The sequence below is a fragment of the Passer domesticus genome, chromosome Z (assembly GCF_036417665.1).
Source record: "Passer domesticus isolate bPasDom1 chromosome Z, bPasDom1.hap1, whole genome shotgun sequence".
NCBI classification, from domain to species: Eukaryota; Metazoa; Chordata; class Aves; order Passeriformes; family Passeridae; genus Passer; species Passer domesticus.
This window is the reverse complement of record NC_087512.1, coordinates 75465357-75482610: the sequence shown is the minus strand read 5'-3', so window position 1 is coordinate 75482610 and position 17254 is coordinate 75465357. Positions and strand designations below refer to the sequence as shown.

Genomic DNA, 17254 nt, shown 5'->3' with positions numbered 1-17254 from the left:
GTTGGGTAAAGCCACTGTCAACAGCTCCAGCTAAGAGGGGGTGTCTCTAGCCAGTGGGGAGTGGGCAGCATTTGTAATGTGGCCTGCAGGGGCTTCACTCCTCCCATGGCACAGCCTGTGGCTATGGAGTTTAGTCTCCTCAGTTTGCTGGCTCAAGGAAGAAAACTTCCAGGATAGGAAGAGTGGGAGAGCTTGTCAGGAGTCCTTGTAAAAGCTGTGCACTGCTCTCCAGGACTAAGGGAAGTCCCTCAGTTCAAGTCTTCTTGTCTATATTCCCTCATCCCAGCATGTGCCTGTGGACCTTGACACTTCCTGCACACTAAAAGAGCCATTTGTTCTGTGATGAAGTCACAGAATCAGCTTGGAAAAGGCCTCTGAGATAGACATTTCAGAGGAGTTCTTGTATGCTCCTGAACCCTGGAGCTGTTCCTGTGCTGTGTCACGATAGAGCTGCCACCCTGGCTAAGGGGCACTTGGCTGAAGCTTTTCTGGGGAAAGGCTCCAGTGAGCTCATGGCAATTGCTGCATGCAATCTCTTGAGAAAACTGAAGCACAGGAAATGGAGGAGCTGTAGCTCCTGCTGGGTGGGGTGGGGCAGAAGCAATGATTGTTACAGAACCACTGGGCCTTTCTGAGTCTCAAGTTTCTATGGGTTGAGTGGCCATGGAGGACAAGGAAGTATTTTGTGCTGTTGCCTTGCTTGCTGTGTGACACAGGGGTTGCAGCTGGAGTGGTGTAGTGAAAGCAGAATGCTCTGTCTTTGGGTTGACTTTTTGTGGGCTTGCCCAGCACAGGCAGTTTTCTTACAGCATCTGGTTGTTTTTCCCTTGTGTGTTGCAGGTCACATCACCCGTGCCTGGAGAGAATCCGGTCTTTGGGTGAGTGGGAAAGGAGCCTCTGGCTTTGGTAGCATTTGACAATTGTGGAGCAAGCTGTGAGCTGGGCCTGTTGCAGTCCAGTGCCAGCCTGGTTGGATGAATGAAACTACAGTCCAGGCTCTTTGCAGCAAGAGCAGCAGCAGCAGGAGGAGCCCAGGCTGTTTTCTCCAATTCCTTTTCAGAGCTTTTAAGCAGCTGGAAGTGGGGTTGCTTTGTGATTTAAGCCATGATGGAATTTGTCCTGCACAAGAGAGTGCAGTCCCATCTAATTGTGCCTTTTCACTTCAGTGGGAACAACTTAGAATCCCATTTCTCTGCAGATGATTTCTCCTTAGTGCATCTGGGTCTAGAGCTGAACATAGAAAAGGTCACTTGTCCCTCACGCTGCTGTCTGTCTGCAGAGCCCAACACCAACCTCAGAGGATCATCTGGCTGCGTGTCTTCCTGCAGAAGAGGCCAGAGGGGAGGAAGATGCTCCCCAAACTGTGCCTGCTGCCACTGCAGGGCCTGAGCATCCAGCATCAGTAAGTGGCAGCTCTGGGTCATGCTGTGGCTGGAGCAAAGCATAGCTGCAAGTTTCTGATCAGACAGCACCTCCTGTGCCTGGCTGAAGATGCTGTGGGCCAGAATCTTTCCAGCCCTTCCCCCAGTCAGTGGGGCCTGGAAAAGAGGAGTGGAACTTGGATTGTTTATGCACCAGCTTCCTACTGTTCTGAAAGGGGCTGTGAATTTGTCTTAGCAAGAGACAAGAGGTAGCATTAGGATGTCTTTGGATGCTCCTGGGGTACAAGTGAGGCCCTTGGTGGCCAGTGGCTGTGCAGGCTCCCTGTCCCCTGTGAGGAGAGCAGTGCAAAGATGCAGTTCACAAGCTTGCAGGATATGAGGTGGCACTGTCCCCAGCAGGGACCTGGCCCTCCCCACAGAGCAGCTAAAGTCAGTAGCTAAAGGAAGAGCTGAGCAGCAGCAGGGCCTGTAGCTGAATATAGGTGAGGTGGTGAATGACAGGTTCTTTCCTGTCCCTCATGCTGCTGTCTGTCCACAGAGCACAAGGGCAACGTCAGCACCTGCTCTGGCTGCCTCTGTACCTGAGGAAGAGGCTGAAGAGGAGGGAGGTGCCAAAGAAACTGGCCCTGCTGTCAGCCCACAGCTGGAGCAAACAACACCAGTAAGTGCCTGCTTTGGATAGCAGCGTCTTTGGTGTCATTTTGTCCGTCATGTAAAAGCAGCCTTTGGATTTTGTGCCTTGAGCTGTTGAAGCAAGCTGCACAAGCTGAGAGGTGAAGAGCCCTGGGTGTGGCCAGCAGCATCTTCCTAGGGGCTTGCATTTGAAATGGGATGGGAGGGGCATCTCTGCCAGGCGCATTTGTAACCCAAATTCATTTCTTGTCCCAGAGCTCCACCTCTTCTGTCCTGGCACCTGCACGAGCTGCAGCTGAAGGCTCGGGAGAAGGCTCCAGTGCTCAGGCTGGAAGCTCAAGCACGAGCAGCTCGTGCACCTGGAGCACGACCAGCTCGTCTGGCAGCAGAGAGCAGCAGTGAGAGAGGACAGAGGACAAGTGCCTGGCCATGCTGAGTAGGTCCTTTGTGATCCTTGTGTGCAGGAGCAGTGCCTTGTGTGTGCGTGTGTTGGCGTGAGCTGTCCCACCTCCTGCTCCTGCTCAGCTGAGTGCCAGGTCCTGAGGCCTCCTCCACACAGGCCCTGTTGTTGTGCTCTGAGGTGGTGAGGGATCAGCGGGGTGTTGCTCCTGCCTCTGAGAGCAGCTCAGCCTGGTTTGGCTTTGCCTGAGCTTCCCTGTGGGCAAAAGGCCAAGCAGAGATTGTTTCTGGCTGAGCAGGAGGCTGTGACCTCGCGAATGAGTAGGCCTCAAGGAGCTCCTGCGGGGCCCAGCTGCTGTGGGCACGGCCAAGGTCATCTCCAGCACTCAGCCTGTCCTAAAGGCTGAGGGACTTCATTCCTAAGGCCATCACAGTAGCTTATAACATGAGCTGCTGCTCCTGAAAGGCTGAAGGGCATTGTTTAGGCAAAGTCCTGCTTAAAGCTGGAGATCTGGGCTCTGCTGGAAGCACTTTGCAATATTCTTCCTGTTCTGGAGAGGGCAGCTGATGACAAAAATTGATTCCAGAACCCAAGATGCCTTTGATGTTTGCAAGGATGAAAGCTTGTGTTGAATGTGGCAGAGTGTTCATTGCCAAGAACAGGAAGGTTTTGTTTTTCCTGCTGCCCTTAATGTTTATAGACAACAATCACTTCTCTTGGTTAGAGTTTTCTGATCCCTGTCTCCTCTGACTGTTTCTCTGTGTGCTTAGATTTTACTTTAGACTTTTAGTTTTGTGCAGGCCATCTGTGCTGCAGGGCTGCTTGTCTTGCTGCTGCTGTTTTTGAGGTGGTGCTGGTGCGGTGGTGTTGTTGTTTCCCGACTGACTGAGTTGAAAGGGCCCAGTGTCCCGGAGAGTGGGGCTGCCTTTGTGACCTGCTGCAGAGTGGGATCTGTTTTGAAGTGAGCATCTTTCCTTGGGATTTTTACAGAGATGCTGGTGAGCGAGGGAGATCCTGAGGCTAAATACACAGAACTGGAGACTATTGGCAAAGGGTGAGTGCAGCCACAGTTCCTTCTTCAAAGGGAGGGGCCGTGTGTTTTGCTGGTGTCCCATCTCCCCAGAGTGACATCAGGCAAGCTCCAAAGCTGTTCAGACACTGCGTTAAGATGATGCCAGGTGATCTCTCAGTGCTGGCCAGCATTTATAGCTGTGGTCCAAAGGCACAGCAGAGGCACCTGGATGCTGGAAATGTCTTGTCTGCGGCAAAGAGCAGCACCTGGCAGCTCTCCTGTCCCTCAAGTGTGTTTGCACCTGTTTGCCGCTTTTCGTAGGAGAAATAATTTTTGAGTGTCTTGAAACAGTACAGAATACGTGGGAATGAAATGAGGAGAAACCTCATTGCCTCAAAGGTCAAGGTAGCAGCTGACAGCTGTCAGGGAACAGCTCTCAGTAACATTTCTTTCCAGTATTTTGCTGAAAACAAGATTCAGTGGTCAGGATGACCACCACCTAGTCTAGGAAGCCAAAAGCAGAAATGAAAGCAGCAGCTCTCTTTTGTGGCTGAGATGGCAAAAGACAAAGATTCGGGGGAATGCCCAGTGCCAATGCACCCTAGAGGAAAAACCATCATCTGCCTGATGGCAGACCCCTCGTGGATCCTGTGGGCTTTAGGCCTTTGCTGCAAAGAATCCACCAAACTGCTCCCCTTGAAAGCAAGCTCTGCTGACTGTAGATGGGATTGACTTGCAGCATTTTCTCTGGGTAGGCTGTCCTGATTCAGGGTGAATTTGGCAGGAAACCTCCAGAAAGCAAACCCACGTGGCCACTTCCCCCAGCCGATTAGGGAACAATTTCCTTGGAGAGAAGTGGAAAGAAGTTGTTTGTTTAACAGGCAAAGCACTTCCCAGCATACAAAATGAACAATCATGGATGACAAAACTCATTTCCTGCTCTGAAGAGATGGCAAGTTCAGAAAGTCTCTCCTGGGGGTTGTCATTCTCCAGTGCTGGGAAAGGCTGCAGAGTAGGCCCTGGTGGGCTACAAAGTGTGAGCTCTCGGTGTTTTGCTGGGTCCCAGTCTGGAGCAGGTTCAAATGGTTCCAAGAAAAGGGAAAGAAAAACAGTAAAGGGAAAACTCAGACTGCCTTAGCTAGCTAAACTAACTAAAAAGCAAAAGGAGTGTGGTGTTCAGCCCCGTCTGTGCCCAGACAACAACACGGGAGTTCTGTGTTCCAGCAGACTGCGGGGGAGAGTGCAGCTGATAACAAAACTGTGCTCCCTCTTCTCCCGGCCCCTACTGTCTGATACAGTGTTGGAGGCACAGAATATAACATCCAGCATAAACAGAACAGGTGACTGGGGGTACAAGCATCATAACGTCACCCCAGAACAGAAGCCAAATGTACAAGAAGTCACCAGAAGAGTGGAGTCTTTCCAGTGTCTTGTGCACAGAAGAGAAGCAGCTGCCAATGGCTCTGGACCCAGAACACAGCTGCCTAAGGATCCTGTGTTTTGAGGACTTCTCCATTTGTGTGTGCAGCAATGGAAGGCTTTGCCTGCTCTGGCTGTGGCTGGACACTATTGTCCTTGCAAGCTGGAGAAGGGATCTGTGGCTGCTTGAGTTTGGCAGACAGAACTCCAAGGAGAGGTGTAAGGAGACCCAACTGGCAAATTTGTGGAAGAATCAGACACATGCACAGATAGAGAAAGAGAAAAGGGAGAAAAGACCCATAGAAGAATCTGTCGTGTTCCATTTACTGTTTTCCCCAGGACTTTTTTCCCGTTGGGCTGCAGTGTTTTGCACTTGCAGGGACTAAAGGACTTCTTCTTTCTCCGCTGCTGTTTTGTTTCTAGGGGTTTCGGCACTGTGTGCATGGCAGTGGAGACTGCCACAGGAGAAGAGGTAAGCCTCAAGCAGTGCCGCAGCTTCTGCAGCTCTCGAGTGCCCTCCCCTCTGCTGTGAGCTGTGGCTGAGCTTTGTCTCGCCAGCAGAGCTTTGCTGCAAAGGCAAATGGAGTGCAGAGCAGTGTCTGCCTGCCAAATACAGTGGGGACAGATTTTGTCCTTCTCAGCTGCCCCAGAGGATGCAAGGAGGCCAAGCGGTGTCTTTCAGAGGAGGACACAGGGCTGGGTCTAAGTGCCCAGGTGGTGTCTCAGAGCATGGCACTGCTCTTTGGGGCTGCAGCATTCCTGAATTCTCATTTCTGGCTGTTAGCCAATACATGGGAATGGTGCTGGTAGTTCTGCAGCCACCTGTAGTGCTGCCCTTGGGATCTGTGCTTAGAGAGAGAGGTGTGCAAGGAGTCTCTCAAGGGCCTAAGCCCTGCTCAGAGCCTGGGATATATCCCTAGAGGATCAAGGCATGGCTTATTTCTTTTTACAGTCAGGCAGTAATTGCTAATATTAGTGGTGTGAAGTAAAGTATTTTAGTGGAATAAAATGCAAATTCCTGAAGTGAGGAAGTGCTAGGATTGTCTTTTTTGGAGGTGTCCTTAATGATGTTTTCATCATCACAGCATTTTTTTCCGTGAAATATGTAGGGTTGTATTTCTTAGGGGGAATAACCCTCATGATTTTCATAGGACACCATTTTATCTGTCATGTCTGTAAAAGTTTGCTTTGTAGTTGTGCAATGGAGAGTGCCAGTGGTTGCTGGAGTAATGATCAAGCCCCCTGGAAGTGCCCAAGGTTTCCCAGCAGTTTTGCTCCATTTTTACCAGCACAAAAATGGCTTCCTGCTTGCAAGAGATGTGTCAATGACGATGGGATTGATAAAGTAAGGCCCTGGGGGAAGACTGTGGGCACAGTGAGTGTTGTTAGAGCTTTGATGTGGAGAGCTTAGACCATGTTTACAGGGCAAAGGATATCTGTCTCTCTGTCCTGGGAGGTTCCCAAGCACGGGGTCTGATGTCCAGTCACAAGGCAGTTTGGCCCAGCCCAGCTGGGGCTACTGTCCCATAATCACTGTCTCCATCTTCCCCTTGTGGACCTGTGCCACATGCTTCTTTGGTTCATGGCTTTCCATGTTGTTTTAGGTGGCCATCAAGAAAATTAGTCTCCTGCAAGAGAGCAGCAGCGAGCTGTGCCTGAATGAAATCCAGGTCATGCGTGGCACTAAGAATGCCAACCTTGTGAACTATGTAGACAGGTGAGTGGTTCTGCTGTCCTGCCATGAAAGATCATTCACATCCTGCATGCCAGAGGTTCAACCACTGCTTTGGGCGCTGGCAAAAGAGGATGGAGCTGTTAATTCCTGTTCCTGGGCTGATCTACAGCATCTTGGGAGGAGATTGCATTGGGGCTGCATTCATCTTTCCTGGCATACCTAGTGTGAAGGACGCTTTCAAAGACAGGACTTGGCCCTGTCTTACTGAGCCAACAGCCTCCAAGTTCCTGTTCTCTCACCACATTGTTTTGTTGGGTTTGGGGGTTGATTTTTCCCCCGGGTCTGAAGTGCTGACAAAGCACTGTCTATTGTATTTCCCTTGGCCTGTTGCATTGGTGTGGATACCGAGCAGTGTTTTAGACTGCTCAGAGTTCAAGCCCTGTAGACCATAGTGAATGACTACTTACTTCCTCCTGTGTTCCTCTGAGAGAGACACAGAAACAAGAATCCATCAGGTTGTGTAAGTGCGTGCATTCATCTCCAGGCTGTTGTTTGCTCCTTTCAGCTACCTGGTGGACGAGGAACTCTGGCTAGTGATGGAATACATGGACGGAGGTTCTTTACATGATGTCATCAGGGAGACTCACATGGCAGAAGGAGAGATAGCAGCTGTCTCTCGGGAGGTAAGGGATGGCACTTGTGCTTCCCATGGCTTGGTTGGGATGGTCCTTCCAAATGGGTGATAAGGAGAGGAGAGATTTCATCTTCCAAGCCTTTCTCTTATGTCCTTGGCAGTAGCAAGAGCATCTGAAGTGCCTGCCACTGTCCCTGCCCTTCTTCTAGTGTGTTTGTCTTTGCCTCTCTAAACACTTGCCTGGAGCCTGTATGTGCTGCATTCCTTCCCTGTAAGGGCAAAGGCACTGGTGGCGCAAAGTGAAGCAAGGGGCAAAGACAAAGAGATACTCACAGGAGTCTCCCAGAGCTCAGCCTCAAAGGAGAGCCTTGCACCCAAAGTGGTGTTTGCAAAGGCATCCACTGCTGTCTGGCTGCAGAGAGCACAGCCACTGCAGCAGGGCTCCTTCAGCCTGTGTTTGCAGGGCACTGGCCAGAGGAACAATTGCCCTTTCTCTTTCAGAAGCAAACACACCCTCCCTTAGAAAGGCACTGCTGTTCTCGTGGTGGAGCAGCAGGCTCCTGCCCTTGCCAGCAGCCTGTCCTGCCATGGCTCACCATCTCCCAGGAAGTCAGTGTTGCAGATGTGCCACTTTGCTGCCTGTGGGATGAAGTCCACTTAGGCTCGTGTTTCTTTTTCCTCTCTCAGTGCCTGCAAGGCCTGGATTTCCTGCACTCCAATCAAGTGATCCACCGCGATATCAAAAGCCACAACATTCTCCTGGGCTTGGATGGATCAGTCAAGTTGGGTGGGTGTTGCTGGCCAGGCTCAGCCGTGGCGGGCTGCGGTGTGGGGCTGCCTTTGGGTGGCTCCAGTTCCCTGCAGTGGGGCCTGTGGCAGTGCAGGCTGCCCTGCTGCAAGCACAGAGCACAGCCACAAGGTGCAGGGAAGAAGGGCCCAGGAGTGGCTTTGGGTTGTGTGTGTCCCTTCCCAAGCAAGGCAGTTACAGTCTAATAGCTTCAGGGGACTAAAAGCCATTGCCTGAAACTGGGGGCTTTTGCTAAGTGGCCAATTCTGTATTTCCTCAGCTGCAGGCTCGAGGAATGGCCCCTTTACAGCTGGGTTCCACACTGCCTTCTTGGACATTGGTCCAGTGGGGATTTCTTTTGTTTGCTTTCCTAAGTCACGCTGGCTTGATCAGAGTGGTTTTTCCTCCTCAGCTGATTTTGGCCTTGCTGCTCAGCTCACCACCGAGCAGAACAAATGGAGATCAGCTGTTGGGACTACTTACTGGATGGCGCCAGAAATTTTCACCAGGAAGCCCTACGGCCCCAAAGTGGACATCTGGTCCTTTGGCATCGTGGGGATCGAGATGGTGGAAGGAGCGCCTCCGTACCTGATGAAAACCTCCCGCACGGTACGCTGCAGCTGCTCTCAGACACTGCTGTCACCCTAACAAAATCTGCTCCCATTCTTCTGCCTGGGAAGCTTGCCAACACCTGAAAATGATAGGTTCCAGGCTGCACACTCTCTTGTGCTTCTTGGCCATATCATCCCCTTGCCATTTTTGTGCATGAACAGGACCTAAAAATCAGGATGCCTTTTGCTTGGCAGAAGCTTTGCCTAAGGGAGCAGTGAGCAGTGCTGAGCTGCATTTTATGGAATAATCCTTGGAAATAGAAGAGTTGGACAAAAGTCAGTCTTCCATATCACTTGTAGAGGCTGTGTGAAGCAAAGTGTGCTTTTGCTGATGGAGTTGCTGCTACTTCCATCATCCAGTGAAATCAGGGGTCAAGGCAAGAGCCTTTGCCTACTGGACTGGCTATGGCTGCCTCTGGCTTTGGGTAGTTTTAGTAGGGGTAGGAAAGGTATCTGCCACCCTGTGGCAGGGAGTAAAGTGCCACTGGAGAGTGGAGCTTGTCCAGTGGGGTCTGTGTGAGCAGTTTGGGGTGCAAAGGAGACAGGTAGAGTGTGGCATTTCCTTCTTCTCTAGGTTCAACAGCTGATAAGCACCGGGGCCCCCCCGAAGCTGCAGAAGCCCAGGCAGCAGTCGGCGTGGCTGCGAGACTTTCTGCACTGCTGCCTGGAGAGGGACGAGGACAGGCGCTGGTCTGCCCAGGAACTTCTGCAGGTAAAAGGCAAAGCGGCTGCAGGTCCTGGATGTGGAGAGAGAGGTGCACAGAATGCCCTCCTTTCTGTATCTTTCTGGTAGCCAGAGAAAGCCTGCTTCAGCCTGTGGGGAAAGTAGAAGTTCATTGCTTCTTTTTCTCTTTGGGCAGCATCCGTTTGTAACATCAGCCAAGCCAGTCTCCACCCTGACGCCTCTGATCATGGCCACGCAGCAGTTCATGGCTGACAGCAGATTCTAGCCCTGGAGGAGGCCTTTGTTGCTGTTTGCAGTTGTAGTTTGTAGTTTATAGCTTGTAGTTTGTAGTTTGTTATGAGTGATAGTCAGAATAAATACTATAATAAATAAATAAACCCTTCGTGTTGGAAGCTTCCTTTTGTTCTCACCCTGTGAATAAGCTCTAAATTTGCTTCTGAATGGTCAGGTGTTTCTGCTATGTGGGAAGACCCATGGATGGGGTTTGTGGCACGGTTTGTGAGCGAAGATCCTATTCCTTCCTCGCCTCCAGGTCACAGCCTCTTGTGGAGATACAGGCTTGCAGCTGTGACTAGAGGAGCAGGGCAGGGCAGAATGGAGCAGAGCAGTGGTGTCACTGCTGGGGATGCTGCTGTGCCTGTGGTTGTGTTGCAGCTCTTGGGAAAGGTTGGGAGTGTCTGTGTTGCTGTGGGCAGAGGGGGAGGGAGCCGGGCTTCTCCACAGGCTCAGGTGCAGGTGAGTGTCCAGTGGGAAGACAAGTTCTGCCACGGGAACTGATGCCAACACAAGGGAGTACTACACATACTTGCCTTGGTGGAGTAATTTCATGCTTTGCTCCAAGGAGCTGGCATGAAGTCTGAAAATTTGCTGAATGTGGTAAAAAGATACAGCTTTGGCGATTTGAACAAAAATAGGGTGTTTATTTAAAGGGGAAAAACAAAAAGGGAGGTAAGGAAAAAGAAGAAAGGAAAGAAAGAAAAAAGGATAAAGTCCCAAGCCCAAGAATTGAGGAAATCTCTAGCTGAACTGGTGTTTGGCCCCAAGGCAAGAACCCAAGGGCATTGCAGTGAATGCACTTAGTCTGCCCTCAAATCTGGAAAAAGGTCTCTAAAAAGAGATATTGACCAAAATCTGCAGTGTGGGGTCCCCTGCTGTAGCTAAGTCACAGTCCCAGGAACAGTAAAAGACAGCAAAGACAGCTCTTCAGGCCAGGCTGCCCCTTTGATGTTCTCGATCCCCTCAGTCTGTACTTGCAGTCCTGCCCCCACAGTCTCTGGTGATTGGTGCTAGTAGATGATGAGGTAAGATCTTCTTTCCCAGAGTGTGCTGTCACTGGGGTGGGATGATATCTCTGAGGTTTTTGATGGGAAGCTCTCTCATTAGTATGCACCATTGCTGTGGCATCAAGTTACCAGTTCAACCTGGAGTGGGTTAGAAATTGTCTGTAAAATGCTGCATGCTGTTGGTGAGAGGAAACTGCACTGGGACCTTTGAAAGTATAAGGCTACTAAAAAGAGATAATTAAATTTACAAATAATGTAATTAGGTTAAGAACAAAGGATTATAAAAATAATATAGTTCTTATTTTGCTAGCTATTTTAACAGGACTGTTAAACATTCAGTTGGGATCTACTGAATAGCTAGTATAACTTGATAATGATTTTATATTATTTACTTCATTAATTTGAACACTTTTATTTGTTCAAACTAGTAACTTTAAACAATTATAAATGCAAAAGCTAATTAACAGTTACAAATATAAACCAGTCACAAATGCAAAAGCCATGTAAGGGATTTTATAAATGACAGTTCCTCCCTCTTTCTCTTATGTTAGTCGTTGGCTTTTGCATTTACATAAATGTAAAAGTTCTTTGTTGATAGTGTTTAATTGTTTAAAATTAATCTAAACTTGCTGGGCCTTTTTACCCGTTTTCCTATCGCTTTTGATTGGATTGAGATTTATGATTTTCTTGACAGTAGGCATAGAATGTTGGCTCGTTTGAAGATTTTGACTAGCGAACATGCTTTGTACTACTGAGGTAATTAGATGAATGAAACATGGGATTAAGCAGGGGAGAAAGAGAAGGCTAACTAAGGAAACTCCAAAAATAATTAAGGCTTTCTTCCACCACTCCCCAGAGAACATGTTTTTCCACTATTCAGGTGTAGTGAGGGAAAACCGGACTGGAACATGTGTAAGCTTTCTGATGTTTTGGGTAATTTTAGTAATAGTTTCACCATGGTCATCAATATGCAGACAACAGTCTGATGTGTTGAAATTGCCGCATATTCCACCCTCTTTGGCTAATAAATAATCTAGAGCTAAAGAGTTTTGATATACAGCTGTTTTCATTTGCTTCTGTTGGGCGTTGAAAAAATCAATTGCACTCTTGGCCTGATTAGATATGACGTGAATCAGGGCTTATAGTCCAATAATGCGATTTAGCATGTAAATGGGAGTTTGATAGCCCCAGCTCCCATCCTGAGCCCAAGTGGCAGGTCCGTAAGTTTCTAAAATTGTCTCTGGTGGCCCACTCTTCCTCGCCCCATTGTTGCATTCCCCCTATTTCATATCTTTTTTGTCTCTTTAATTTATCATCTAGGGGAACTCCTAGCTGGTTTCCAGCTGCTTCTGATAGTAGAAAGGGGCTAGGTCGTATTGCTCCTAAGGTACAATTGCCACACCAGTGAGAAGGGAGTTTAGAATATGCTCTTTGCCCACAATTCCAGTATAAACCGTGGGGGGCCTCCCAAAAATGTGAAGGAGTGATAAAAGTGGAGGTCCAATGCTTAGAAACTTGGGGTAATACTGAATAAGGCTGACTTTTAGGGTCCCAGCACTGATAAAGTTGTTCATTGGGATGTAATATGCAGTTCTTGTTTCTGATTTTCTTCTTTGACCAAAAGGTATGTGGTTCGTTCAGTATCCACCACGTCTTGTGATCCTCAGTTAGTAAATATCTTTTACAGGTAGTTTCTACAACTTCCTCAGTGTATCTTTTTCCTTTTCTCCAGATACATTCTTCTCCAAGAACTGTGTCCCTCAATAGCCAATTGTCTTGATCTCTTGGAGTTTGGGAGGGGAAATAATTTAGTTTAAGTCATTTGAGGGGTCCAGTACTGACTCCTTGCTGAGGCCAGGCTTCTGATTTGAAGGTGCCTCCACAAACCCAACAATTGGTTATATTTCGATTTTTACTAATTTGTTCTGCTAAAACAATAAATAAGTTTTTATCGGTAGCTAATGGATTGTCCCCCTTTTGTTTCCCCCTTTCAGTTATTACAATTTCTCGAATCAAATCAACATCATAAGTTTTCCTTTTTAACAAATCCTTCTTTTTCGTTATATAATTAAATTTGACATATAGCCAAATCTCTTGATCAGGGCACTTTCCATTCCTTTTCTGGTTTGCATTTCCAATATTTCTACCAATCCACTGTTTTTTGCCTGATTGTCAGTATCTACTCAGTGTCATCATATTATAACAAAAGGGATTTACATAAATATGTGCCTGGAATGAGTGTTTTATGAGGTAGGAGTTTCCTTTGGTCAGGTACACTGTATGTTAGCATTGGTGGCAGTAGACGCAGGCTCTGACAAGGGGGATCTACTGGATCCAGAGGGAGAGTATGAGGAGTAGGGCGCACCTTCCATTCCCTAGGGGTCAATGGGAAGATTGAAGTGCCGTGGTACTCTCTGATAGGTGGTGCAGACCTTTCAAGCTCTCTGGTTTTTCGACTGGGTTCAGACCCCTTGGTTGTCATGGGAGTGTACCTGGATGCAGGAAAGTCCTACCTGGAACTGGCCTTGGTTCTATTCATGTTGTTTCTCCCAAGGAAATTAAAAAAAAAAAAAAAAAAAAAAAAGATATAGTTATTGGAGAGGAAAGTACTTTCTCAGGGAAATGATACTCTTCACTGGTGGAGAAATGGAATTGAAAATTCGTAATAACTTGTTAAATAGGAAGTACAATAACCATTAGATTCTCTGCTGTAAAACAGTGAGAGAATAACAATTGATATAATAATTTCAGGGATAACACTGGGGAGGACTGTTGTAGAGAGTAGTTCATGGAGGTTTCTCGTTATCTTGTGGTGGTGTTACTGGACCTTTTACTCGGCTGATGGAAGTGCACCCTTTTTCCTGTGCTCGGATGGCTGTCTCTGTGGTCAGTTGAACTTGGAAAGGACCTTCCCCTGATGGAGTCAGGGATTGTTCCTTCCAGCATTTAAGAAGTACCTACTCTCCGGGGCATATCTTATGTAAATAGAAGTCTAAAGGAATGTTCTGGGGTACACGACCTCTCTGCTTTAAGTCTTTTAGATTCTGGGCAATCATTTGAATATACCTTTGCATATTTCTATTTCCTCACTCTTTGGCAGTTACTTGATGCGGGGTGGCTAAATAGGGAAGCCCGTATAACATTTCACATGGGGAACAGCCTTAGTCAGCTCTGGGTTAGCTCTGGATTCTGAGAAGGGCAAGGGGTAGGCACTTTATCCAAGTCCACTTCATTTCTAACATCAGTTTGGTCCAGGTTGTTCTAATAGTCTGATTCATGCGTTCTACCCTTCCCGAACTTTGAGGGTGCCAGCGGTATGTAATTTCCAAGTTATTCCAAATTATTGAGCCAATTGTTGCAATACTAATGATGTAAAATGGGTACCTTGGTCTGAATCAATGTTATTTATAATTCCATATCTTGGGACTATCTATTCTAGGATTACCTTACTTATTGTTTGAGCAGTGGCATTAACAGTTGGAAATGCTTCAACCCCATTGGTAAGGTGATCTACAATCACTAAGAAATACTTCCATCTTTGGACATGGGGCATTTCTGTGAAATCAAATTGAATACTTTGGAAGGGTCTAATTGCAATTTCAATTCCTCCAGGTCTTGTTCTCCTCATTAATTTTCTATTGACTTTTTGGAAAATTATACAACCTATGGTAATTTGGTTAGCTAATTCATCAATTCCCTGACATCCAAAATTTTGAAGAAAGTGACCTGCTAAAGCTTTAGATCCCCAGTGCGTGGATTGGTGGAAGTTCTGTAAAATTTCTCGAGTGAGCTCTTTATTTAACATTTGGCAGCCATCAGGAAGATGCCACCGTCCCTCGGAATCTTCCTTTCCACCTAGTGATATGAGTTTCTGTTTTTCACTGTCTTTAAAAATAGGGATGGGAAGAGTGTTGTCCAGTGTACTCTCGGGTGTGTCTCTTGGATAAAATCTGTATACCTTTACTTCCCCCTCAAAAGCAGCCTCCTTTGCAGCATGGTCTGCTAGGATGCTTCCTCTAGTTTCTCCAGAGTTCCCTTTTGATGACCTGGAACACGTACCATTGCAATTTCTTTCGGTAACTTAAGTGCCTCTAATTTTTAATATAAGTTCTTTGTGTAAAATGTCTTTGCCCTTAGATGTGAGAAACCCTCTTTCAGCCCAGCTTTTCCCGAATGTGTGGACTACTCCATATGCATATTTAGAGTCTGTATAAATGGTTCCAATAGCTCTGTCTAGTCTGTGCAATGCTTTTTCCAAAGCATCTAATTCACATACCTGGGCAGACCAGGAAGGTGGTAGTTTTCCTTTTCTAACATGTACAGTTGTTTTCCATCTCTGATGGAGTATCCAGAGCACCTCTTTCCATTTACTACTCTTGATGATCCGTCGATGAACAGGATTTCTCCTTCAGCTAATGGGCTCTCTAGGAGGTCTTCTTGAATTTTTGTTTGCAGGTTTATAAAAACTATGCAGTTGTGCATGAGATCTTGTTTTTGGGGAATTCCACATAGGAACTGTGCGGGATTGGTGTGGGTAATTGTTTTCAGGGTTACATTTGTGGAATGGATGAGGGTGCTCCCATATTGTATAATATGAGAGTCTGTTAGCCATTCGGCCGCTCGTTGTTTAAGAATGGTTTGGATGGAGTGTGGTATGTATTCTATCAGATTTCTCTCAAATGTAAGTTTTTGCCTGGCTGTTACTAGGATGGCTGCTGCAGCGATTGATTGGATGCATGTTTGCCATCCTTGGGACAGAGGGACCAACAATATGGACAAGTAGGCTACAGGTTTATGAAATCCTGACCACTCTTGGGCCAAGACCCCATAAGTAATTCCTATATAGGTTTAATATATAGGTGAAAATCTTCTTCTAGTGAAGGAAGAAAGAGAACTGGGGTCTGAATCATCTTTTGCTTTAAATTTTCTAAGTTCTTATTATCCTCTTGGGTCCAATTAATAGGTTCTGATGTAGTTAATTTTTCATATAAAATTGTGATACTTTGTGTGTATTCATCAATCCATATTCTACAATACCTCCTTAAGCCTAATAATTGTCTAACCTCGCTCTTTTTTTGTGGAGGTTGTAAATTTAAAATTCCTTCTATCCTTTCAGTACTCAATTTTCGGTACCATGACCAATTACATGTGCGAAATATTTTACTTCGGTTTAACAAATTGTAGTTTGGATTTAGATACTCTTAGTCCATTCTCTCCTAGATGGTTCAGTAATTGAATGGTGCCTAATTTTACAGTGGATTCTTGCTCTCTGGAGAGTAGTATGTCATCTACATACTGTGTTACTTGTATTCCTGAGGGTGGAGAAAAGGAAATGAACAGGCTCTCCAAGGCCTGACCGAAGAGTGTGGGCAACTCCGTGTACCCTTGGGGTAGCCAGGTCCTGGTCAGCTGCTGTTTCCTTCCAGTGTCTGGATCTTCCCAGGTGAAGGCAAACAGGTGTCTAGAAGGAGAATCTACAGGGCATGACCAAAATGCATCCTTCAGGTCAGTTACTGAGAACCAAGAGTGTGTAGGTGATAACTTAACAAGGTGTAAGGGTTTTGTACTAACGGGCACACAGCTTCCACTCTTTTATTTACTTCACGTAGGTCTTGAACTAGCCTGTAACTATTGTCAGGCTTTTTAATAGCAAGAATGGGGTGTTGTATGTGGAAGTACATGGCTCTAGTATATTATCATGTCAAAGTTCAGTTATTATGGGTTTTAGCCCATACCTTTTGGTCTTTGTAAGGGGGTGCTGGGGTACTTTTGCTGGTTTAATGTCTGGAAGGAGATTCATTACAATGGGTGTAATGTTCATTTTATCCCAGCGACCTGGTTGGGCCTACACTGTAGGATTAATCAGTTGTTCATCTTGTGTGGATAAAGTAACCAATTTGACCTTCATCCTTCCTTCTTGTGGAACTCCAGCTTTCAAAGGTATCTGGAATTCCTGACCAATTAAGTTGTTACATGCTGGAGGTAGAAAAACAAATCTCCCTTTTCTGGTTAGTCCATTACCCTTTATGGTGACATTCATAATGATGGGAATGGGGAAGGATTCCCCTTTAGCAGCACAGATATTGAAAGTGTCTTTGCTTATGGCACATCCATTTGGTTTTTCAATTACACAAGATCTCTCTGCTCCTGTGTCTACTAAAAATTCCATTAATTGTTCTAGGGGTCCTATCCTTGATTTTATCAAGGGCTCTTGAAGATGGTTTTTGTGCCCCAAGAAGAAGAGCCCCTGACCCCCTCAGTTCTCTGAGGGTTGATTCTCCACTTGGAGAATCTCTTAAGTCCCTCAATGTCTTAAAACAGCAGGATTGCATATGTTCTTCTTTCTTACAATAAAAGCAAATAGGTTTCTTTAATTGAATATTCTCCCCATCCTGCCTAATTGGTTTAGGAATTTGGACAGCAGCCATCATCTTAGCTTTAGTCTTCATTTTCTCTTCATTTCACCTGGCATAAACTTACTGTGCTTCAGCTAATAACTCATCTAAACTCCTTTCTGGCCATGCATCTAATTTCTCTAATTTCCGTTTTATGTCAGGCCAAGAATGTAACACAAAGTGGACCTAGAACATTGTCTTCCCTCCTTCACTATCTAAATCTATTTCTGAATATAATTGGATGTTATTCTTTAAGCGAGTTATACAGTCAATTGGGCTCTCATCTTTTTCTTGTTCATCACCAAAGGCTTTCTTCAAGTTATTAACTCTGGGGACTG

General features: G+C 46.6%; 2 protein-coding genes and 1 long non-coding RNA gene across 3 annotated transcripts in view; 2 read left to right on the top strand and 1 right to left on the bottom strand.

Annotated features, from left to right (window-relative positions):
- Positions 1-259: 259 nt before the first annotated feature.
- Positions 260-2043, top strand: LOC135290759 (uncharacterized). Its single transcript, XR_010353552.1, has 3 exons — positions 260-878; positions 1280-1402; positions 1921-2043. It is a non-coding gene; the product is annotated as an uncharacterized LOC135290759 (long non-coding RNA).
- A 233-nt stretch (positions 2044-2276) lies between these two features.
- LOC135291072 (serine/threonine-protein kinase PAK 3-like) lies at positions 2277-9517 on the top strand. The gene is made up of 9 exons (XM_064405069.1): positions 2277-2451; positions 3406-3469; positions 5270-5318; positions 6451-6563; positions 7087-7204; positions 7843-7942; positions 8355-8551; positions 9128-9265; positions 9414-9517. The coding sequence occupies exons 1-9, from the start codon at positions 2445-2447 to the stop codon at positions 9501-9503; spliced, it is 876 nt and encodes a 291-aa protein (XP_064261139.1). The 5' UTR covers positions 2277-2444; the 3' UTR covers positions 9504-9517.
- Positions 9518-10137: 620 nt separating this feature from the next.
- Positions 10138-17254, bottom strand: part of LOC135290251 (zinc finger protein 541-like) — a 310832-nt gene continuing 303715 nt past the window's right edge. Inside the window, exons 4-5 of the mRNA XM_064404150.1 lie at positions 12887-15995; positions 10138-10659 (exon numbers count right to left, since the gene is read on the bottom strand). Of these exons, the coding sequence (XP_064260220.1) occupies positions 15927-15995 (69 nt within the window). The 3' untranslated portion in view covers positions 10138-10659; positions 12887-15926. The remainder of the gene's footprint in view (positions 10660-12886; positions 15996-17254) is intronic.

Bases quoted from the DNA above. Each gene is read 5' to 3' on its own strand.
- LOC135291072 (XM_064405069.1), top strand. The intron at 5,319-6,450 runs GTAAGCCTCAAG...ATGTTGTTTTAG, and splicing joins AGACTGCCACAGGAGAAGAG to GTGGCCATCAAGAAAATTAG. The intron at 9,266-9,413 runs GTAAAAGGCAAA...CTCTTTGGGCAG, and splicing joins CTGCCCAGGAACTTCTGCAG to CATCCGTTTGTAACATCAGC.